The sequence below is a fragment of the Drosophila takahashii genome, chromosome 2L (assembly GCF_030179915.1).
Source record: "Drosophila takahashii strain IR98-3 E-12201 chromosome 2L, DtakHiC1v2, whole genome shotgun sequence".
NCBI lineage: Eukaryota > Metazoa > Arthropoda > Insecta > Diptera > Drosophilidae > Drosophila > Drosophila takahashii.
This window is the reverse complement of record NC_091678.1, coordinates 32,268,360-32,293,013: the sequence shown is the minus strand read 5'-3', so window position 1 is coordinate 32,293,013 and position 24,654 is coordinate 32,268,360. Positions and strand designations below refer to the sequence as shown.

Sequence of the window (24,654 nt, the reverse complement as noted above, 5' to 3'; positions counted from 1 at the left end):
TTATACCCAAAGAATGGGGGAGTGACATATCCATAGTTCCACATAACTTTATGCACATGTCCATACGCCCACACACTTACACACACATACACCATCCCAGAATTCACCCTTCAGATAACCTTAGTTCGCCACCAGCTAATATCTAATTGCAAATGCACCCAGGCTTTAGACTAAACATCCAGAACGAATCAAATTACGTTATCAGTTCGTTCCCACACTTTCGGACCCTCAATGGAAAATTACCATGAGAAAGAATCCCCAAAGAATTTAGACTAAACAATCGGATTGAGTCGCCGGTGCATTATCAATCAACAATCCAAAGGGCAATTTTAAAACTCACTCAATTAAAGCTAACTCCACTCATAGAAAGCTCTAAAGCTCAGAACCGAGGTATGATCATCAAAGAAGTTTAAGTTAAGAAGCGAGTTCAGTTTGAGACTTGTCTAAAGACAGTCGGTGTTCTTCCAAATAAAAAAATATTGTAACCAGTTTAAAATTAAATTAAATAAAGTTTTTTTTATATTAAACTTATGGTGCAAACATTTTATTATATAAAAAATGTTTAATTTTTAAAATTTTAATTTGATAAAGTTTTTGTTAAGAACGTTAAATTTATAATTTCATATGACTTTAGATAAAATATTACTTTTAAAAGCAAAATTTTGGTTATTTTAAAAAGAGTTTTAAAAGGTATCCCTTGAGAAATTGTTAATCATCGCCACCAGTCATTACTTCCATGAATTCTATAATATAAGATATTTAGTTAAGCAATTGTAACTATTTAAATAATATTGTTATTTGTTTACCATCGAAATCAACAGTGCCCGATCCATCGGAATCAATTTCCTCAATCATCATATCTAGATCGTCATTAGTTAATTTATCGTCTAACTCTCGCAGAATTTCACGAAGAACGCCAGTAGTGATATAGCCATTCCCTTCTTTGTCGTAAAGTCGAAAAGCTTCTTTTAATTCAGCCATCATAGCTTCGGCGTCCTCTTCAACAAGAAACCGGGCGGCCAATGTCGTAAATTCTTCAAATTCAATTTGGCCGGATCCGTCTTCATCGACTTCAGCGATAATGTCAGCAAGAGTAGCATCATCAAGTTGATGACCCAACATACTGAGAATCGTGCCAACCATGGCTGTATTAATGTAGCCATTTTTTTCTGGATCAAAAGCATTAAATGCGTTTCGTAGTACTATAAGAAAAATTTATCTTTGTAAGTATTTGTATATAATTAAAGTTATTTGTAACTTACAAGCAGTTTGCTCCTTAGTTAATTCATCCTATAAAAATGTATAATGGTTCAAAAAACAATTTAATAAATAAGAAACATATATTCGATTTTAAAAATTAACATGTAGGATTATACAAAAAAAATGAAAGTCAATCGGACCAAAACTTTAGATGTTAGGCTAAAATTAATCTTAATAAAACTTACCTAAAAAGAAAAATATAATTATTTTTAACGGGAAAACAAATATTTAAAGTTTAAAAATACAAAAAAAACTTCCCAGCGGCGGGTTTTTTAATTTTTAAACGAAATGTAGAAGCAGAATAGAAATCCGATAATTTTTAGCGGAGATACAGTGAATACCGCAAAAACATTTTTTTATACCCCTGCAGAAGGTATTTTGATTTCACTCAGAAATTTGCAACGCAGTAAAAGAGCCGTTTGCGACCCCATAGTGTATCGTCGGTCTGTCCGTCCGTCTGTTTGTCCGTTTCTACGGTTCGGCGTTTTTAGAAATTTTACCTTCTATTCTTGTGAATAATTCGGAGCTCCGAATTCAATTTTATAAAAATCGGGTGACAATATAAAATAGTTGCCATGGGAGCGATCGAAAAATTAAAGTACAGTTATTCGGTTTTGGGTTTTATTGTATTAATTTTTTACTCTGGGATATGATTCTTTTTTAATATTTCAGAAATAAATTTAACAATAATACTATGCAACATCAATAATGCACCTCGATGGATGCTATGTTTTTGAATTCGTTACGAATTCCCAAGTTAACCTGCGTCCGTCTGTATGTCTGTTTCAATACCGTTTGCAAGCTCAGTTTAAAAGCTAACGATCTGAAACTTTCACAGTCGTCTGAAAACATGGGAACTTGGGTGGGTCTATTTGAAGGTCAACAAATCGTAGACAAGTCTAAACAACATTGCCAAAGAAACTAGGCCTTTTAAACCACGTATGACACTCCGCATTTGCAAGAGGAAAATACTGGTTTTTTGATGAAAAATATCTCAGTAGCCTTGACTTTGGAACAATTGTATGGACTCGAAAAAAGATATAATCATGACATGTTGGCCATTCTATGACATGTTGACCATGAAACTATATGCCTAAAACCACGTTTGACCCTCCGCATTCGCAAAAGAAAAATACTGGTATTTCACTTTATTTTTAAGAAAAATATAATAGTAGCCGTTACTAATAGACAAAATAACAGTATTGAATAAAGGCTTTAAAGAGAACAAAACATTTTTAACAAAGGGGAGAATTTAAAATTGACAAATATTTCACGGCTACTATGATATTTTCCTCAAAAGTAAAACTACATTTCGATAGGTATAAATATACACAACCAAATTGCATTTATACTTCTAGGAAATCTTTAAAGGTGTGGGCGTCAGAAATTTAAAATTGTAAGTGGGCGTTAAAGGGGGCGTGGCGCTCTGTTTAAATAAACTTGCGCTGCGTAGGAAGAATATGTGTGCAAAATCTCAACCTTCTAGCTTTTGTAGTTTCCAAGATCTCAGCGTCCATACAGACAGACAGACGGACAGACGGACAGACGGACAGACGGACAGACAGACAGACAGACGGACATGGCTAGATCGACTCGGCTAGTGACCCTGATCAAGAATATATATACTTTGTGTAGTCGGAAAGGCTTCCTTCTACTACTACTACTACTTTTGCACGAATAAAATATATTTCCAGAAAAAAGTCAACCAAACCCCAACAATTAAAAGTTGGCGGAAAATTTTATTTTTTTTTATAAAAATAGCATTGGTATCTATATTTTGTAAGTCAATTACATTTTCTTCCAAATTAATTTTTTACACGAAGATATGCAGCTTTGAAAAACGAGCAACACGTACTGTATATCTCAGCAACATTTTGTTGTGTTTTCGTAATATTGGTATGCCTTCTGTGATAGTCTCAAGATCAAACAACCAAGCCTATATATAGTTTGAGGCAAATGCTATTAGGAAAATATGTAAACTTCTTAAGGAATAATGGATTTGATGGCTTTTTTGAAGTTTATTTTTACAAATTTTTAATGTCGCGTCCATAATCAAAAAAACCTATTTTTTCCTTTCAATCGTGCAATTTGCGGCACATATAATCCTACTTTTATGGCTAAAGAAAGGATATTTGGAGCAAATTAATTAAAATTTTTTGACAAAAAAATTAGCTAATTAATATTTTTAATTTGAATTTTTTATTACTAAAAAATAATTGTTCATAATTTTTTTTGTGAAGCTAATTGTTTAATTTGCTGCTATGAAAAACGTCGAAGGCCATGCTTTTCCTTGTCATATACTTTATATAATAATATTTGTATTATTCACAACAAATTTTGCCATCAAAGAAAAAGCACTTCTTTTAGATACTTTTTTAAAATTTTTGAGAATTTTAAGATGGAAAAAGAAGAAAAAAAACCGATTCAACGCGTGAAAGTATACGGAGAAATTGTCCTTAATGCCATTTCCTCACTGATGTACATACTGTAGTATTTTTTCCGTATTCAAAAAAATGCTATTTCCTGTCCGCACGGGAAAGCATTTAGCATTCAGCATTTATTATTTCGAAAACAGATGTGCTTTGCTTTTAAATTCAAAATATTCAATGCTAACAAAAATTATCTTATTTTTGTCATGTGTTTTCTGCTGAAAATTCAGAAACAGCTAGAGAAACAGCGCAGGCACGGAAAAACAAAGGAAAGCGTTGAAAGCTTTTCATGAGGAAGACATTTTTCAAAACCTGAGATATGGGCATAATTTCTCAAATGCTAATACGCAAGCAGGAGATTTGAACCATCAAATGTATTGACCATGGACAATAAAAATTTGAATGTTTTATTAAGCTTTTGTTTGCATTATATATTGCTATTAAATGCACATTAGATCTTTTTTTGGGATCATTTTATTGTTGATTTTGCAATCCTTCGGTGGTCTTATCGATATGGGGGTTTTTTGCCTCTTACTTCCTGTGACAAACCTGAGCGGCAAAAGATTGGTCAGCTTTTGTTAACTGCAGTTATTCGTAATTTTTTTTTCTGCAGAGAAATCATCTATAGTGGGCCTTGATAATTTCGTAAATTTTGCGATGGCCGTTTTGTCGATAGTCAAAAAATACTCAGATATTTGGTATTTTAGGCACGAGAATATCAAAATGTAGTAGCATTTATTGTCGAATGCTCTTTTCTCCCACCTCTAGAACCACTTGAAAATATATGGGAAATATGTAACATATACCAAAAAATGTCAAAATGCTACATTCAGCTCTGGTGAGGAAAGGGCATTGATCCCGATCGTTTGCAAAATTTCAAAGAAAAAGATAATTCCCGGAAGAGAGAATACCGACTGAAACTGAAGAAAATGATGGAGACGGACCCTGAGTTGCACTTTAGGAAAAAGGAAAAGGATAAACTGCGCCAAAGAAAACTTCATGAGAAGAAAAAGAATATAACATTGGCGCCAAAAAAGTGGAGGATTGTGCTCTACCACTACAAGAAAAATGGAAAAATGTTGCACAGGTCCCAGGAATTAGAAAAATACACTATGCATCCAGTAACACATGTGTATTTTGATTAAATTTCCGCGTTTACCAGAAAAATTTAATTAAATTCTAACCACTTAGTCAAATAGCTTTCATATAACGAGCTATATAAAAACTATGTTTCTATTAAAAAGAGGTAGATAGGGCTTTAATAATTTAACCAAACTTTACAGTAGGAACTTTAGTAACACGTAAAATATCTCTACAACATTTTAACAAAAGTTTTTAAAAAGTTGCAATTTTTTGTTAAGTAGCAACATGTTGCGTCCGTAATTGTCGCGTCCGTATTCTTGCACTATTTTTAGAAACAAAACCACTGAATGTTTTGCCACCGAACTTGCTTTGATGTGTTCGGTTACTCAGCAGGTATACTGGAAAAAAAAGCCAAAAAAAAATCGCCCTCCAGTTTCGCAGGATTTAAGGTTTTTCTAAAGTTTTCAATATTGCAGTTCTATTTTTGTCGCGTCCGTATTTCACTAACTTTATTTTATTTCTAAGAACTGGCTGGACAGATAATCTTCCTTTTTTTCACCATAAATACAAGAGCGTCTGAGCTATTCAAAAAATAAAAATAAAAAGTAAAAAATGTATGCTGCGTCACTCTTATTTTTAAGGTTTAAGTTGAAAAAACGTCCGTCACCCTGGAAATGCCCATATACCCTTTTACTCTACGAGTAACTTGTATAATTATAATAAATATAATTATGACTTGGATTTCAAGTTATTTGAATGGAAGGACTCAGAGGGTTATATTTATGAACGCTGTTTTTAATAATGATCCACGTGACATCTGGAGTGCCCCAGGGTATTCATCTGGGTCCTTTGCTGTTTACTCTGTTTATTAACGGTCTTCCCTCTATCATAACAAAAAAATTTTTTTATTTTTGCTCTTGCTACTAATTACGAGAGCGTCAAGTTAAGCATCGTTAAGTGAAATCCAATAAATTAATGGATTAGAGTTACATTTTTAAGTTTTTTCGTGAAAATAATTTTTTTCAGAGTGGTTTAACAGCTGTAAAAGTAAATTGCTTAACAGCAACTAGTGCAAAACTGGAAACAAATGAACTAGTTGTTTCCGATGACAAGCATATGAAAAATTGACCAGTTTGTTACAAGGAAATGGACATAACTTGAACTAATTACCCTTCTTGTCCCAACTAGTATTTTACTGGTCCAAAACTGATTCCGTTTCTTGCAGGGATATTACAAAAAAAAAAAGAAATCGATATTATAAACCTCTAGGTATTATTAATTAAATTAAAGTAAAAAGTCCTGTTTTTTACGCACAAAAAATATTCGTTTACTTTTAGTAAATACGTGTTTTAATGATGCCCTTTAACTTTTAAAATATTTTTTTATTATACGTCCTTGTGTAGACCTAGACAGGACTTCCAAGCCAAATTTCATGGTTCTGGTCATATTACAGGAGTCGCTACACCCCATCTAGGCCCACTGGCTCATTTTAAGAATTCTATTCAAAATATCTCGTCCATGCGAGTCCTTCTTTGGAGAAAGTCCAAACCATTCCCAAAAGAATTGCCTGGGAAAGGACACTTAAATATCAAATAGAATAAAATCTTACTTTTTCACAACGTAATGGTTTTGAAATGGAATATTTAAACCTACGTATTTACTTGGGGAGGGAAAAATTTGGTGTTTTTTTCCACAATTAACAATCGAGTATTACTATAAAAGAGTAGATGTCGATTTGCGTCATGTTCCCCTAGCCCAAACCATAAGACCTAAAATTCTGGAAAAAATTGGGTCTGAATCGTGTGTTAGAGGAGGTGTGCACTAAGAAAAGACTTTTTAAAATTCGGCTCCTAAGGACTCCCAGGACTATCGAAAAAGGCAAAATTGGTTGATTAAAACATCAACCATTCCCACAGTTTTCAACCAAACAAGTTGATATTTTTATACCCGTTACTCGAAGAGTAAAAGGGTATATTAGATTCGTGCAAAAGTATGTAACAGGTAGAAGAAAGCGTTTCCGACCCTATAAACTATATATATTCTTGATCGGGATCACTAGCCGAGTCGATCTAGCCATGTCCGTCTGTCCGTCTGTCTGTCCGTCTGTCTGTCTGTCTGTATGAACGCTGAGATCTCGGAAACTATAAAAGCTAGAAGATTGACATTTTGCATGCAGATTCTAGGAGTTCCTACGCAGCGCAAGTTTGTTTCAAAAGGGTGCCACGCCACCTCTAACGCCCACAATCGCGTATATACGATTTTAAAAATTTCAATATTTTGGAAAAGTAAAAATGCAGTTTTATTGTGTTTATCAATACCTATCGAAATGTAGAAGAAATTTTTTAAATCGGACCATTCGTTAAAAAGTTACGGCGGATCAAAGATTTTCTCCATCTCTTTCTCACTCCCTTTAGCTGAGTAACGGGTATCTGATAGTCGGGGCACCCGACTATAGCGTTCTCTCTTGTTTTTAAGTTGTGTTTGTGGAAATCTTTGAAAGCCCAGAAGATGAGCCCCAAACGACTTACGGTTGGGGCACTTAATTAATTTTTCCGCACCGATTATGCGATCGGATCCGTTTTTGGTTTAAAGTGTGGAGCTATGCCATACAATTAGTAAGGCATTTTATTTTCTTTTTTGGACCCACGGTTGATTTTATATGGTTTTTTTTGTAAGATTGCGCGGTTGCGGGGGGCCTTTTTGGCAGCACGTTGTTTTTGTTTTTTGTATGCTTCGGCAGTTCGCAGCACTCACGATCGAAAGAGAGGCGGCCAATGTTTTTTTTTCTGGTTTGGAAATACCTAATCAAAATTGTACTATTTGTATAAAACGGATTATCTATTGGATGCAATTCTAAGTCAAAGTGTGTAGGCAAACAATTAAAATACACAAGGAATTTTTGTTTTGATTTAACAAAAATTTTGGATTGGTTTTCAAGGGGAGAGCAGGGAAAAACTTTTAGTCATCACATTTGCATGTGAGAAACGCAATGACACACACACATCGATTAATTGGCATGTACATACATAGGTATGTAATGATTAAATTAGCATAAAATAACGGCTCACCTAATGGACGCAATTCTAAATCAAATATTTTGCAATAATTTAAATTGTGTTAAAGACGATGAAAATTGTTGGAAATTTTGCTCTCCAAAATTACACTCACAGTTTTCACCCATTAGAGTTGGAGCTTTTTTTAATTTTCCTTATTTCCGGAAATATTTAACTCCAGTTGTTGATTTCCAGCCGACCATTTTGGCCGTAGCTTTTCATAGGTATCTGTGTGGTATTTCTTATAAATATTCTTTTTTATGTTTTTAAAGTTTTGGGGGTTAGATCTGTTCGAAATAAAAGATGAAAAAGAGAATTTTTCTCTGCACTCGCTTAGCTAACCAAAATTATATAATTAGGCTACCAGAACGGTGAGTTAAGGTGGGAACAAGGTGAGATTAGTGCGGGGTTAAATTGTGATTAAGGAGGTATTAGATTGATTACGGTAAAAGTAATGTAAGGAAAGGGTGAGGGTGAGAAAGTTCGTTTGGACTTTAGTGAGGATAAGGTGGGTCAAGGTGGCAAACAAGTTTTACTAAGAACAAGAAAGGCAGCTACCTTCGGCCAGCCGAAGCTTATATACCCTTGCAGATAAAGTAAATTCCTATAGTTTAGTGCTCACTCGGTGCAGTTCCAGGGATTCCAGATTCATCGTTTCTATTTTTGAATTTTGTTTTTAAGTAGTCAAGAATTGAAACGCCTACTTCCTACAAAGTAACAATGAATTTTCTTAGATATGTTTGAATATTCCTATGGGAGCCTTAAGATATAGTGGTCCGATCCGGCTCGCTCCGACATATGTACTACCTGCAATAGAAAGAAGACTTTCGGGAAAGTTTCATCGCGATAGCTTTAAAACGGAGAGACTAGTTCGCATAGAAACGGACAGACGGACAGACGGACATGGCTAGATAGACTTGGCTATTGGTGCTGATCAAGAACGTATATACTTTATGTGGTCGGAAACGTCTCCTTCACTGCGTTGCAAACATCTGACTGAAATTATAATACCCTCTGCAAAACTGGAAAACTAAAAACTAACTTTTGCGTATATTGATGGGGTTTGTCTTAAAAATAATCAAATTTTTCTCAAAATTTTTAGTTTGGCTCAGGATACAACTAATTAAAAACTAATATGGCGGCCAAATCATGTTGAAATTTGATTTATTCAAGTTTAAAGGCTTTCTTCTTGGTGGACTTTTTGGTGGAAATGCCCATATACAACAAATTTTAGATTTCTTCCTTTAAAATTGCCTCAAAATCTGAGTATTTGCCCATAGGATAGGGTAAGAATCCTTGTGGTAAGAATCCTTGCGTCGGGGAACTTTTTGGAGCTTAACTTGGGAATTGGTAACGAATTCAAATGTATAGCATCCCTCGAGGTGTTATCGATCAAATTCGCTACTTTTGTATGGAATGCACATTTTTTCGTGTGTGTAGAAATGTATTAATTTCATTCGAAACAAGAAATTTAAAAAGCAAATTACAATTTACAAACAGATATATTTGCGAGCAAATAAAAATTGCATTAATAACATTGTAACTGATAGAAAGTAGCAGTCAGTAGCGGTCAGTAGCAAATTTCACCGAAAACGGATTGACATAAAAATAAAAAAAAATCACATTATTCTTAAAATATTTATGAGCCGCGTGCGAGATACAAATTAAAGCCAACGTGCCCCAAAATCGATTTGTTTTTGTTTTTTAATTCTTTCTTTTGCCATTTCTCTGTTATAAATGTGTTAAATGTGTTAAAAATGTGATGTTCATAATCTTATGGCATATCCGTAACTAACAGCATTTCAATTTTTTGGAGATTCAGCTTCCCTAACCAATTTACCAATATTTGTCTGTGTCTAATGTGACGTCACGGCCTCCACATATGTATGTTCTGCTGGCGCATTTGCATAAGTTGTCCATGTTTGTATGTCCTGCTGTTGCACTTAAAGTGTGACCGCGCAAGGGGAAAATGAAAACACCACAATCATAACACATTTAAAATTCGCGGTTTAAAATTCGATCTTTTATTTTCAGCTTTTTTTTAGGTAAACGTTCAATTTTAAAATTTCGGTACACTTACAGAAATCCCATTAAGCTGAATTTTCCAGTCGAAATTTTCCGAAAAATTGCTTTTATTTTAAAAATGTGGATTGTAAAAAATATTAATTCGCTCCGCTGCACACACACATGGACGAAATATATATAAGCCACAAAATTAGTTTTTTACAAACACAATCCATAGATATGTGCTTGTGTATGCATTGCAGCTGACTAAGGAAGTGAGATTCGCTTAGATTCAAATTCATGATAATAGTGATATCCTTTTGCTAAAAGAATATTTCATTTACATTTCCACAACATATTTAAAACCTTTTCTTACAGATTTTTGTGTTTTAATAGCATTGAAAGTATTCAAAAAAAGCTAAGCATTCAAGTCAATTGATTCTTTTGCTCTTCCTTACACGTGCCTTATATTTTTTAAACAAATGGAAATGTTTAAACAATTTGATTCACGGCGTGCCCTTCCACCTGCCTTCCTTATTATTAATAGGAATATATATTAATAATATATATATTATTAATATATTATTAATAATATTATATAAGCCACTTAGCATGCGATTGGACCCAAGTTCGTCCAGGGATATTAACAAGAAAGCCCTGTTATTATATTTCTCTAGAATTAGTAATTAGTTATGAGTTAGTTAAGTAGCCAGTAAAGGACATGAAGTCTGTTGGCGAAATAAATAAAAAAACAAGAGAGAACGCTATAGTCGGGTTCGTGTCCCGACTATCTAATACCCGTCACTCGGCTAAAGGGAGTGCGAGGGAGATGGATATATATTTTTGTATTGCGTATAACTTTTTAATGAATGGTCCGATTTGAATAATGTCTTCTACATTTCGATAGGTATAAATATACACAACAAAATTGCATTTATACTTCTCGGAAATCTTTAAAGGTGTGACCGTCAGGCACATTTTAAAATCGTTAGTGGGCGATTGTGGGAGTTAGAGGGGGCGTGGCGCTCGGCTAAAATAAACTTGCGCTGCGTAGGAAGCCAAAGAATATGTGTGGAAAATCTCAACCTTCTAGCTTTTGTAGTTTCTGAGATCTTAGCGTTCATACGGACAGACAGACAGACAGACAGACAGACGGACAGACAGACGGACATGGCTAGATCGACTCGGCTAGTGACCCTGATCAAGAATATATATACTTTGTGGGGTCGGAAACGCTTCCTTCTAGCTGTTACATACTTTTGCACGAATACAATATACCCTTTTACTCTACGAGTAACGGGTATAATAAATATCATTCTAAACAAGGGGAAAATTAATGAAAACAAGAGAGAACGCTATAGTCGGGTTGGTGTCCCAACTTTTTAATACCCGTCACTCAGCTAAAGCGAACGCTGTACTCGGGTTGGTGTCCCGACTATAATCGTAGCTCAGCTAAAGGGAGTGCGAGGGAGATAGATATATATAGATATTTTGATTGCGTATAACTTTTTAATGAATGGTCCGATTTGAAAAATGTCTTCTACATTTCGATAGGTATAAATATAGGGTGCGTGTCATAACGCCCGGTGTCATAGCGCCCGCGGGCGCTATGACACACTAAAGAGTATCATAAGGCCCGTGGGCCGTGTCATAACGTGTCATAACGCCCTTTCAAAAAAGGTCGTAGTGCCCCCGGGCGTTATGACACTTTTAAAAGTGTCATAAAAAAAGTTGAAAGCTCAGAAATTTAAAAATCCACCATAAGTCCGTTTTTAAATGGATTTGGGGCATATCCGGCTTGTTTTGTTCGGTAGGATGTAAACTTTAAGTTTGTACCCATTATGATTTTTCGACGGATTTATTTCGAGTTTTTACGATATATACAGCCGACTTACAGTCGACCAAAAAACACATTTTTCATCTTTGTCGAGCTTCTGCGCTGCCATTACATATCCAATCATATTGATCTGTACAACAAAGTTAAGCTCTGATCTATTGACTTTAAAATGAAACAAAAACTAGCCCAATTTGGTGGATTTGAGCTGGGATATAGGAAAAAATTCGAAAAAAGCCCAAAATTTAACATTTTATTTTTTAAAAAATCTTAGAAAAAACTGTTCCATCGAAAAAAAATTAGTGGTATTTTCATGATCTATGTTTCCAACACTAACATAATTTGCAATCAATTGCTGTGGAGCATTTTAGCTGTAAACTAGTATTATCAGCTGCACAGAACAGAAACAAACAATTTCATTTTTCGACACAAATCCTTACACTAATTATCTTCACAATATTAGTACTTTGTCCAAAACATATTGTTTAAATATTTATATATATGATGGACGTTGATGCACTACGAGCAGTACAAACAAGTGGCCCAACGATACCAAGCACGTGCTTGTTACGCGCGGGACCCTTTATCAATTAGGGCAAAAATGCGAGTTCGCGAGGAAAAGACATGAAACCAAATACTACAAATACTACAACTAAGATTGAAGCAAATGAGATAAAATTTTAGTTTTTAATACGGGGATAGATGTTGAAGTGCAAATTAAATGATAAAGATTGTTATAATTTTTACATAGAACACGAAAAGGCTCATGCAGAGTAAAATTTGATGTACATCGAGGCAAATTAAGAGGGTAATAATTTCGTGTTAGTCTAACGGGAACATTAAAAGTTAAACGGTTTACCAGTTCTACGGAATCAATATCACCTGTTATAAGATTTTGCATAAAAATAGTACCAAGCATTATTCTACGGTTTTCAAGTGTAGGTAAATTAAGCAATAGTAATCTACTCTGGTAGGAAGGTAGCCTTTCGTTTTGATCCCAGTTCAAACTACGAAGGGCATAAAGAAGAAATTTTTTTTGCACCGACTCAATACGGTCGATGTGCACTTGATATTGTGGACTCCAAACTGAAGAACAATATTCCAAAATAGGACGGACAAGGGAGGTAAATAATAATCTGGTTGTATAAGGGTCATCAAATTCCTTTGACCAACGCTTTATAAACCCAAAAACACTCATAGCTTTATTGACAGTGGCCATTATGTGGCAATCAAATTTAAGTTTTGGGTCGAGAAGAACACCTAAATCGTTAATTGAATATATACGGTCGAGTGGTGTATTTTGAAGAGAATAACTAACAAACGTAGGAGTGCCCCTATAAAAAGTCATAACGTTGCATTTAAGGCAGTTCAGATTTAAAAGGTTGTACTCACACCATCCCTGAAAACAATCAATATCTGACTGTAAGTTGAAACCGGACCCTACATCTTTATATGATAAACAAAGCTTAACATCGTCAGCGTACATTAGTACACGAGAATAAGCTACGATAGAGGGAAGATCGTTAATAAACAAAGTAAACAGCAAAGGGCCTAAATGACTACCTTGAGGAACTCCAGATGTCACGTTGATCATTTTAGAAACAGCGCTCTTAAATATAACCCTCTGAGTCCTACCATTCAAGTAACTTGAAATCCAAGTTAATAGATTACATGGGAACCCAAGCTGATCTAATTTGAATAAAAGGAGAGAGTGGTTAACAGAGTCAAAGGCCTTACTAAAATCGGTATATATAACGTCAGTCTGCATGTTATTCTTATATCCATTTATTACAATAGATGATAGTTCAAGAAGGTTGGTGGTGGTCGATCTTCGCTTAACAAAACCATGCTGACACGGTGATATTAGCGAGGAACATAAATGCTGCAAATGAGAAGTAATAATACATTCAAATGCTTTAGGAATTGCCGACAATTTAGAAATGCCTCTATAATTTTGGGCATCCGCCTTCGCACCCTTTTTGTGGAGTGGAATAATGAAAGAGTCCTTCCAGATAGTTGGAAAAACTGATGATGAAATAGACAAATGAAAAAGTTTAAGAATCGGTTTACAAATGGTTGAAGCACAAAACTTAAGCACACTCCCAGGGAGTCCATCAGGACCGGGAGAATACGTTGGCGTTGTTGTTGCTAAATCCTTTAAAAGAGAACTTTCGGTAATTACAGGGGTAAAAATACAATTAGCCCTATTTAAGTGGTTAGGGTAGGTAGGGTTTGACCAAGCAGCCGAACTATAAGTAGTTTGGAAAAACTCGGCAAATAAATCCGCAATTTCAGAATCCGACGATGCCTCTTTTGAGTTTAAACGTACCGATGAAGGCAATGCCGAAGACTTACGCTTGGCATTAACGAAGTTATAAAACTGCTTCGGATCATTTGAAAACTCGAATTTACATCGATTTAAATACATGGAATAGCAATGACTGTTGAGAACATTAAAATCTGAACGAGCCACAACATATTTCGCAAAATCAGATGGCTTACCCGTATTTTTATACTTTTTATAAGTGTTGGATTTAAGATTTTTAAGTCTTTGAAGCTCATTGTTAAACCAAGGAGGCCAGTTTAGCTTCGGAGGAAGACTGTCAGGCACGCATTCGTCAAAAAAAGTGTTTAAAACGCTATAGAAAAGTTCAATTGCACTGTCAATATCCATGCAATTGTACAAATCAGTCCAATTATATTGAGAAATCATGTAGTTTAGTTTATTATAGTCACATTTACGAAAGCATCTTCTTTTAGTTTGAGGAACTAAAGGAGAAAGGGTATCAGTACAGGGGAGGCCAATTGTCAATTCCAAAGTTGGATGATATTGGTCTTCAGGTACAACAAGTGCGTCAATTCTAGCTACAGTGACTTCTTGCGGATCTAAAACAAAGACAAGATCTAATTGTCTATTTAATAAATTTCGTATAAAGCTTACTTGCTGTAACGATAATTCTAAAAGGCCATCCACAAAATCATGGGCGGATAAAGGAGTAGCGACAAGTGAGTCAGTTGGAAGAGACCAAGAGATATTTGGGAGATTAAAGTCACCCAAAACAATCAAAAGGTCTCTGTTGGAAAGAAAGGATTGAACAGATTTTATAGCAGACAGATGGTGCTCATAAATTATTAAATCAGAGCCAGGAGGAATATAAGAGCAGGTTACAAAAATAGATAAGGATTGAATGGAAACTTTGACACTAACAAATTCAATATCGTTAGGGATATGAATGTTAAGCCTCTCCGATGTTAAACTAGAGGTAACGGCAATCAGAACACCACCCCCCCTACGCAGGGAGCGATCGGTCCTGTAGGTGTTAAAGTTCATTGACAAAACTTCAGAGTATAGAATTTCATATAGGGGTTGAGCATGTAGTTAAATTCCCAATCGATAAGCGTGTAAGTCTTCTAGAAAACAAACTTGTTTTCTTAAAAAAAATGGAACAAAAAAGTGTTAAAAGATAGCTCTCTCTCTCTAAAAGAAAACTCTCCAACAACCAATATGATAATTTTGAAATTAGAGAGAATATTTTTTATAGGTAACGAAAAGGTAAATAAAAACCAAATACTCTTGGCGAATTAGCTAACCGGGGAGCTTTTGGAATGAATCCACAATAGACAACTCTTATAAGGGAAACCAATATTTATGAGAGGCAATGTTTTGCTTTATGTATTTGACTAATTTAAGAAAAGGCATCAAGAAAGCAATTCGATATTACTGCATTTTACCACACATATTTTGTTTCAGTATTTTTGTTATACCTGTTACTCGTAGAATAAAAGGGTATATTGTATTCGTGCAAAAGTATGTAACAGGTAGAAGGAAGCGTTTTCGACCCCATAAAGTATCACTAGTAGTCACTAGCCGAGTCGATCTAGCCATGTCCGTCTGTCCGTCTGTCTGTCTGTATGAACGCTGAGATCTCGGAAACTACGAAAGCTAGAAAGTTGAGATTTTCTACACATATTCTTGGGCATCCCACGCAGCGCAAGTTTATTTCAGCCGAGCGCCACGTCCCCTCTAACGCCCACAATCGCCCACTAACGATTTTAAAATGTGTCCTGCGCCCACATCTTTAAAGATTTCCGAGAAGTATAAATGCAATTTTGTTGTGTATATTTAGGGGTGCATAACGCCCGCGGGCGTTATGACACACTCAAAAGAGTCATAGGGCCCGTGGGTCTTCTGACACACTCAAAAGTGTCATAACGCCCGCAGGCGCTATGTCACTTTTTTTGAGGGCCTTATGACACACAGGAAAGTGTCATAACGCCCTCAGGAAAAAAATATATTTAACTATTACTTTAGTAATTAATGTGATTTTTTTAGATTTTTATGTCCGTTCTGGGTGAAATTTGCTGCTGACCGTTTTTTAGAGTTCCAATTTTATATTAGTTTAGATTATTTATATAAGTAAAGAAGTCGTATTCAGGTTGAGCGCGCGCAGTAAACAAAAATGCGGCTTGCACTTTTATTCAAACAAATTTTTGTCTGCGCCATATATGTGTATATATGTGTAGAATAATTTAAATAATTTAAAATTTGGACTCTGTCAACCAAAAAAAGTTGAAAAATCCGAAATTTTTAAAATCCACCATAAATCCAATTTTGCATGGATTTGGGCCAAATTTAAAAAAAAACTGTGCTATCGAAAAAAAATTAGAGGTATTTTCGTGATTTAGGGCTCTAACACTAAAATGAAGAAAACTCCCAAAACCGCGATAGGAAATTTAAAAAATTTTAAAAAAATATTTTCCTTATTTCCCTAATACACATTTAAAATCGTGTAAAGTTGGTTCCCCTAAGCCGTTCCCGAGATATACTAATTTAAAGTTTGAGAAGATTTTTTAAGTTCTTAACTTCAAAAATTCATAGCGCCCCTAACTGGACACCAAAACAAATTAAAAAAAATCGGAGATGATAGCCAAGGCAAACTCTACGAGGTACTCGAGTTTAAAAAAAATCTACTTTTTCATTGCCGTACTACTAGATTTACTTTTTTTTAATTTATTAATTTTTATTATTTTTATTTTATTTTATTTTATTTTTTATTTTTATTAATTTTAAGAAAATTTTTGTGTCATTTAAACGGAATTGAAGTGCTCTTTCTAACTTTAACTTTAAAATCTGTCAAAATAATTGTGCCGACTGGTGTAATTTGTTTCCTTTTAATCTCCATTCCGACAGTTCCTATGGCAGCTATATGATATAGTGTTCCGATTTTTAAAAAATTTAATTCGGAAATTTAATAATTTAATAATTAAATTTAATAATAAATAAAAGAGACTAGTTTGCGTAAAAACAGACGAACATAGCTAGATCGTCTCGGCTAGTGATCCTGATCAAGAATATATACATATACTTTATGGAGTCGAAAACCCTTCCTTCTACCTGTTACAGGTTTTTGCACGAATACAATATACCTTTTTACTCTATAATTCTGCTTTTACATTTTGTTTATAAATAGAAGAAACCTGCCCCTGTCTTAAATATTTTTTTTAACTGTTCAAAATCAAAAATAATTTTTTTTTCTAGGAACGCTTTAGTCGAGTATCCCGACTATCAGATACCCGTTACTCAGCTAAAAGAAGTGCGAGGGAAGCCGAAGATTATATGTGGGTAATCCCAAATGTATAGCTTTTGTAGTTTCCGAGATCTCGGCGTTTATGCAGACGGACAGACAGAGGGCGAACAGACTGTCTAGATCGACGAGTAACGGAAATAATTAAGAAAGCTCTCCCAGACGTCGAGATTTTTTTGCAAAAAATATGGCTCAAGCTTGAAAAAGATCGGCTCTGCCAATTCGATTATTTTCACTTTATCTTTTTTATTTATTTTATTGAACTAAAAAATAAACTCACGCTCATTTTGTCAGGTTTTAGTGCTTAATCTCCAAATTAAAATGATAATATTTGAAAATATTTTAAAAGATGTTTTAAATATATATATTGGTAACACAAAATTATTTTAGATTTGGTCCTAACTTTTATACCAATATCCAAATAGTGTTAGATGTGAACTGATCGAGTTGTTAAATAAGAACTATTGTCACGATTTAAAGCAAAGAATTAACAATGTCTTTGTGTTGGTTGCAGCATCGAAAAAAATCTACAAACTATACACGTTGCGAGCGCTGCAACTGTTTTCGATGAAACAAAAACAAATATATAAACAAAATTAAAAAGCAAGCATAAATATTCCGTATGACATGCAGCTCAAAGATAATTTTGTACACAAACCAGAAAAGTACTCACAAAATTATTTTTAGATGTACAATAATCTACACATTTCTTTATTTTTAAAAAGCATACATTACACGGGATCTTGGAACGCATTATAAAAATGCAGATATATATGTACATGTACTTTCTATCCCTTTGTTTTAATGAAAAACGCTATAGTCAAGTGTCTTGATTTTTAGATACTCGTAACAGCTTTCCTTATATCACGGTACGTGTTTTGAGCCAAATGATTTGATTAGTCAAAACTGTGATTACATTATATATGTAAACTGTAAATGGTACCCTCATTAACCAATTTGAGAATTACCCTAAAATCTAGAAAATTCTTGCCAAAGGCGACCTTACCAGGCACGTTTCAATTATTTCTAAACCAAAAAAAGCTATTCTTGTTTTCGATGTGGTTTCTTTTGGATTGAATGGATTTTATTTTAAATGTCCTAGGACTTTAAAATTCAATATGCAGATATTGGTTTTCATTTTTATTTATTTTTCAATATTCTCTTTCTACTCATAAAATACTTATGAATATGTTTTCTTTTATTTCATCTTTCCACAAAAAAGAAAGTGACTAAACTGATTGCAAACGAACCCCTATCTAAACGGTTTAAATACGTTGACTCCGAATTTATTTTAATGGAGGTTAATTTGGACGGGACCATGGGCAAAAAATCGCTTAAGTCCCGCAAGGGTCTGGATGAGGTGTTAAAAGGTAAATATAAAAATATCCAATTAAAACTCATTATACCCGTTACTCGTAGAGTAAAAGGGTATACTAGATTCGTGCAAAAGTATGTAACAGCTAGAAGGAAGCGTTTCCGACCCCATAAAGTATATATATTCTTGATCAGGGTCACTAGCCGAGTCGATCTAGCCATGTCCGTCTGTCCGTCTGTCCGTCTGTCCGTCTGTATGAACGCTGAGATCTCAGAAACTACAAAAGCTAGAAGGTTGAGATTTTCCACGCATATTCTTGGGCTTCCTACGCAGCGCAAGTTTATTTTAGCCGAGCGCCACGCCCCCTCTAACGCCCACAATCGCCCACTAACGATTTTAAAATGGGTCCTGCGCCCACATCTTTAAAGATTTCCGAAAAGTATAAATGCAATTTTGTTGTGTATATTTATACCTATCGAAATGTAGAAGACATTTTTCAAATCGGACGATTCATTAAAAAGTTATACGCAATCAAAAATTATATATCTATCTCCCTCGCACTCCCTTTAACTGAGTTACGATTATTAGTCGGGACACCAACCCGACACAGCGTTCGCACTCCCTTTAGCTGAGTGACGGGTATTAGATAGTCGGGACAACAACCCGACTATATCGTTCTCTCTTGTTTTTAATTGTTGTTAATTTGTTTAGGAGCATTGGCCAAAAACAATCCGGACCTAAGGATCCTAAGGCGATGCTTAACATTCAGAATAAAACTAGGGAGAACGCTTTAGTCGGGTGTCCCGACTATTAGATACCCGTTACTATGCTAAAGGGAGTGCAAGGGAGACGGAGATATACAATTTTAATGGGGCATAACTTTTTAACGAATGGTCCGATTAGAAAAATGTCTCCTACATTTCGTTAGTTACACAACACAATTGTATTTATACTTATTCGAAATCTTTAAAAGTGTGGGCGCCAGACACATTTTAAAATTATTTGTGGGCGTTAAAGGGGGCTTGGCGCTCAGCTGAAATAAACTTGCGCTGCATAGGAAACCCAAGAATATGTCAGAATATGTAGTCACAACTGTCTTGCTTTTTAATTTTTCCGAGATCTCAGCGTTCATACAGACGGACAGACAGGCAGTCGAACAGACAGACATGGCTTTATGGTTTCGGGAACGACTAAAGATACGTAAGAGTCTTGGTAGTAAACGGGTCATCAAATTTTGTAGACCATCGTTTTATAAATGATAAAAATACCCTTGGCCTTGCTTACCATGGCTGTAATATGTTTATTGAAAGAACACCAAGGACATTTGCCACAGAATTCGATCAAGGACTTGACCCTTGCAAGGGTATGATTTTCAAGAATATATGAGACAAGATGCGGAGAGAAACGGTGAAAAGTCATAAATTTACAGATTTCAAAATTTCAAAAAAAGAAGATTATTTTGGCACCAATTCTGGAACTCATCAAGATCCAGCTAAATGCGCTTGTGCAGGTACCAATCAGAACAGGAAAAACAGATTTTAGCATCGTCAGCATACATGAGGATGGAAGAGTTGAAAAAAACTTGAGGAAGGTCATTTATAGCAAGAAAGGAAGCTGGCTTCGGCCAGCCGAAGCTTATATACCCTTGCAGATAAAGTAAATACTTATACATAGTTTAATGCTCACTCTATCGGTGCAGTTCCAGGGATTCCAGATTATGCGTGCCTATTTAAAATTTTTTTTTAAGTTGTCAAAAATCAAACCACTTAATTCCTACAAAGTTAGGGGAGAAGGGGGCACTATAAATAAAGAGCCATTGGAATGAGACTGGTGTCATCGGAAAGGTTGTTCTTTGGGTTATAACTTTTTCCAACATCATTTTAAAGTAAATTGCAAAGTCTTGCAAAATGTCAACACACTTTTTAAACCAGTCTAGCCCCAGTTCTGGGGTAATAACAGTACGAAAATTACTTTCGCTGTTAACGGTAAAGGGTATGGGGTAAAAAAAATAATTTTCATAACATTATATTAGACTCTTTGGACACTAATACTTCGATATAAAATGGAGTATATTTCTTTTTTCTATCCATTCTTTGCTATTTAAAATGCAGTTACAGCTGTTTGACGCGGAGGTCCATATTTTTGTAAGTTTATTATTTTTCTTCCTTCAGCGCTGTCAAATTTTTGTTTTGCCGCCCTAACCGCTACTTTGGCGATTTTGCTCAGAGTGACTGCAAGCTGGCTCATCAAACTCTCGCTTACAAATTCGATCATGAGCGCGACCATGCAGAAGTCATAAGAAATAAATTAAAGACCATGTGTTATCATATAGTACCCTCAACCATTTTCACCCTTAAACGGAATTTTTAAAGTTTGTCTAAATACCACAAAGATTGAAAAATTTGCCTTTAGAAAATAATTTTTTTAAAAAATCTCGCGAGCGACCAATGTCTAATTAAGTGTGCCGAACAGAGTAAACGATTTTCAGGAATTTGACATTGCACACTGGGCCAGAAAGTTAATTTTTTGGCCAAAAATCTGTAATTTCTTTTCTAGGACAGTTAGAAGGATGCAGTTTTTTGCGTTTTTTTCTTAAAAGATTGAACTTTCCAACGAACTAAAAGTAAAATTTCTTGGAAAATTGAAAGTCAGAAAATTTTACGTACTTTTCGGTTTTTTATTTTTAAAAAAATAACTAGAAGACGCACTTTTTCCATTTTCGAAAACAATAAAGTATGAGATAAAACAAACTAAAAAAAATTAACATCACTAAAAAATATTATGTCATTTAAGATTTATGAACCGTTAAAAAGTGAAACTTTCGGAGGCTCCCACATCAACGTTTATCAAACAATCGATTTAAAAAAAATTTCTATTTTTTTGTTCTTGTTACCTTTTAAGTTTTATATAATCAAATTATGTAAAAAAAATGGTTTAAAAATATTGTTTTTTGATTTGTTTAATGTTAATTTGCCATATTCTGAAGTCATCACAAAAGTATGCTACATTTTTATTTGCATAGTCCTGATTAAATAGATAGATATAGGTTTGGAAAATACCATAATCGATTAGTGTACGTAAAAAGTAGATTTTAGATGTTAGTCACACTAAAATCAAATTTTTGAGCGCAAAATGTTCACCAAAACCTGAAGAAATAAAGTATGGCATACTCTTGGGCTCTCATAGCTAAGCTCTTCAAAATAGCTCGACTTCGAGTTAAGCCTTCAATTAAAACTTAAATTACCGAAAACTAAGGCAAAAACCGAAAATCGAAACTACGCTTTTAGTAAATTGATCAACGAATTTTTTTTTGAAGGAATGAACTAATTTGGGGATGGCACTCGAAGGCACTCGAAAAGCAAAGTACTCATTTGCTGAAAAAAAGCGTAAAAATTAACAATTACATTTATTTTAGCAAACAAGTTAATGCAACATAATGCAAATAATCCCTTCTGCAAGTATCGGAAAGAAGTCGAACAGCAACATCAGCATCTTTGACTTCTAAATTTTTTTTCATTTCCATCAATATTTTTTGAATTTTTCACTTTGAAAATATGGTAAAAGAAAACTACTTGCCCGAATTCTTTGAAACTTTGGCATAAATTAGTTTAATGTATTATAAAAAGGATCCCAAACTCAATTTGGTCATTTTCTTAAAAAAGAAAAACGTATTTTTGGCCAAAAATCTGATTGGCTGGCCCAGTGTGCATTGGCGAAAATTGGATCGTAATTTCTTCAACTGATGGCGAATCAGGCTCAAATTTTTAATGCAGCCCTCTGATGTTCTAATGAGACTTCAGTAAACACGGCGCGCAATTTAAACGAGCCGTTTGGCCGCTAGTGCCACATACTATTGTGCCCCTTGTAGTATTGGAGCCCCCTTCTCCACTACAACGAATTTTTATACCCGTTAATCGTAGAGTAAAAGGGTATATTGTATTCGCGCAAAAGTATGAATCAGGGAGAAAGGAAAAGTTTTCGACCCTATAAAGCATATATATTCTTGATCAGGGTCACTAGCCGAGTTGATATAGCCATGTTCGTCTGTCCGTCTGTCTGTCTGTCCGTATGAACGCAGAGATCTCGGAAACTACAAAAGCTAGAAGGTTGAGATTTCCCACACTTATTCAACTGAGAGACTAGTTCGCAAAGAAACGGACAGACGGACATGGCCGATGGACTCGGCTATTGGTAATGATCAAGAATATATGGGCACTTCCAAAATGTCGCTCGGGACATTTGTACACCTTTAAGGTTGAAAAAAAATTGTAAAAGAATGGATTTTAATTTTAATGGGCTTTTCTTTTCACTCTTCCCAAGCTCTATTTTTGTAAAAATCTTGATTTTGTACCACTTTTAGTTTTTAAGATATCGTTAAAAAACTGCCGTATTCGCTCGGGACAAAAATAGAAGTGGATTTCGAAATCCATTAGCGAATTCTGATGGAATATTTGAATGCGATTTTTTTTAGAATGTTGTTCAAACATGTCGCTGTGAAATGCTTTTGGTTTTTCTCAAAAATTCTTTACCGTTTTTTTTATGCAGTTGTAACCACATTCGCTCGGGACATGTCGCTCGGGACATTTTTTCCGACTGTTTTGTAAAGCGGATTTCTTTACCTCTATCTCTCAATTGCTGGATGTTTTGCTTTTAACTTAATAGTTTAACATGTGAATGAAGCATTCAGTACAGAAAAATGTCACATACTAGCATTCCTATAGGATAAATTAACAACAGAAGACAGGCCCAAAAAATAACAAACAAGCGAGAACGCTATAGTCGAGTGCCTCGACTATTAGATACCCGTTACTCAGCTAAACAACTTAATAGAAATATGCCTTCTTATATGTTTTTCGCCGCTCGATTTTTACCCACGGATCTCTTTCTAAAAGAGGCTTTATAGAACTTTTAATTCTGCCTAGCACATCTTCCGTCTCTCTCTAGCGCAGGTGAATCCACTTGTGAAAAACGTATACGAGCAAAAACAGACAAAATGCGCGCCCCATTTCAAATAATTTAAAATTTGCATTAACATAATGTGAATTAGAGTGACCACAGAAAAAAAGGCAGATTTTTTCCAATGCCATTTCCTAGATGGCGCTAGTGTATATTGTATTGCGCCTTCTACCGGCAGATATTGGTACTACTGGTCATGAAAGGCGGAAATGTAGGCGCTGGCCAGGTTTAAGCGTTTATTGGGTTTGTGGGCATTAGAGTGGGCGTGGCAATTTTTAACTTGGCCAATCGATAGGTATTGACGAAGCGAATACATATCAGTTACTATTTTCATAATAGCTTCAAAACTGTGGGCGTTAGAGGGGGCTTGTGGGCCTTAGAGGGGGCGTGGCACCGTTTTGAAACAGACTTGCGCTGCGTAGGAGCTCCTAGAAACTGCATGCAAAATGCCAATCTTCTAGCTTTTATAGTTTCCGAGATCTCAGCGTTCATACGGACAGACAGATAGACAGACAGACAGACAGACAGACGGACAGACAGACGGACAGACGGACATGGCTAGATCGACTCGGCTAGTGATCCTGATGAAGAATATATATACTTTATGGGGTCGGAAACGCTTCCTTCTAGCTGTTACATACTTTTGCACGAATACAATATACCCTTTTACTCTACGAGTAACGGGTATAAATATCATAAAAATAATCAAACTATACTCAAAATTTTTAGTTTAACTCAGGATCCAACTAATTAGAAACTCAACTATCCAAAATCATGTGGAAATATGCTTTTTTTAAGTTTCAAGTTTTTTGGCTTGGTGGACCTTTTGGTGGAAGTGCCCATATATACTTTATGTGGTTAAAACGCCTCCTTCATTGCGTTACAAACTTCTGACTGAAATTATAATACCCTCTGCAAGGGTATTACAAGAAAGGAAGTTAACTTCGGCAAGCCCAAGTTTATATACCATTGCAGGTACTTACAAACGCCCACTTCCTACACAGTGGCAATCGGGGTTTTTCCTATCCCTATGTTCTCCTTCAACTCACGACTTCACTATTGGCAAATATTCAGTTTTTAAGGCAGTTCTAAAGACAGAAATCTAAAATTTGTTGTATATGGGCATTTCCACCAA

The 24,654-nt window shown here is 35.0% G+C and overlaps 1 protein-coding gene and 1 long non-coding RNA gene across 3 annotated transcripts in view; one reads left to right on the top strand and one right to left on the bottom strand.

Moving 5' to 3' along the window:
- Nucleotides 1-485: 485 nt before the first annotated feature.
- Nucleotides 486-17,819, bottom strand: TpnC41C (Troponin C at 41C). Of its 2 annotated transcripts, none has more exons than XM_017159153.2 (4): nt 17,652-17,819; nt 1,263-1,290; nt 807-1,202; nt 486-743 (listed from the first exon to the last, which is right to left on the bottom strand). In XM_017159153.2, exons 3-4 carry the CDS (start codon nt 1,141-1,143, stop codon nt 709-711), a joined length of 372 nt encoding a protein of 123 aa, XP_017014642.1. In that variant the 5' UTR covers nt 1,144-1,202; nt 1,263-1,290; nt 17,652-17,819; the 3' UTR covers nt 486-708. The 2 variants fall into 2 exon arrangements, with proteins under 2 accessions (XP_017014642.1, XP_017014641.1); XM_017159152.2 differs by having other exon boundaries at nt 17,529-17,817.
- A 176-nt stretch (nt 17,820-17,995) lies between these two features.
- LOC138912899 (uncharacterized) overlaps nt 17,996-24,654 on the top strand; it is a 122,286-nt gene continuing 115,627 nt past the window's right edge. The window contains exons 1-2 of the long non-coding RNA XR_011418447.1: nt 17,996-18,117; nt 18,471-18,618. This is a non-coding gene — a long non-coding RNA (uncharacterized lncRNA). The remainder of the gene's footprint in view (nt 18,118-18,470; nt 18,619-24,654) is intronic.

What these genes read in the sequence shown, in the direction of transcription:
- TpnC41C (XM_017159152.2), bottom strand. An exon ending in AACTAAGGAGCAAACTGCTT is followed by an intron (nt 1,203 to 1,262) that starts GTAAGTTACAAA and finishes TTTTTCTTATAG; the next exon opens with TACTACGAAACGCATTTAAT. An exon ending in GGGCACTGTTGATTTCGATG is followed by an intron (nt 744 to 806) that starts GTAAACAAATAA and finishes CTTATATTATAG; the next exon opens with AATTCATGGAAGTAATGACT.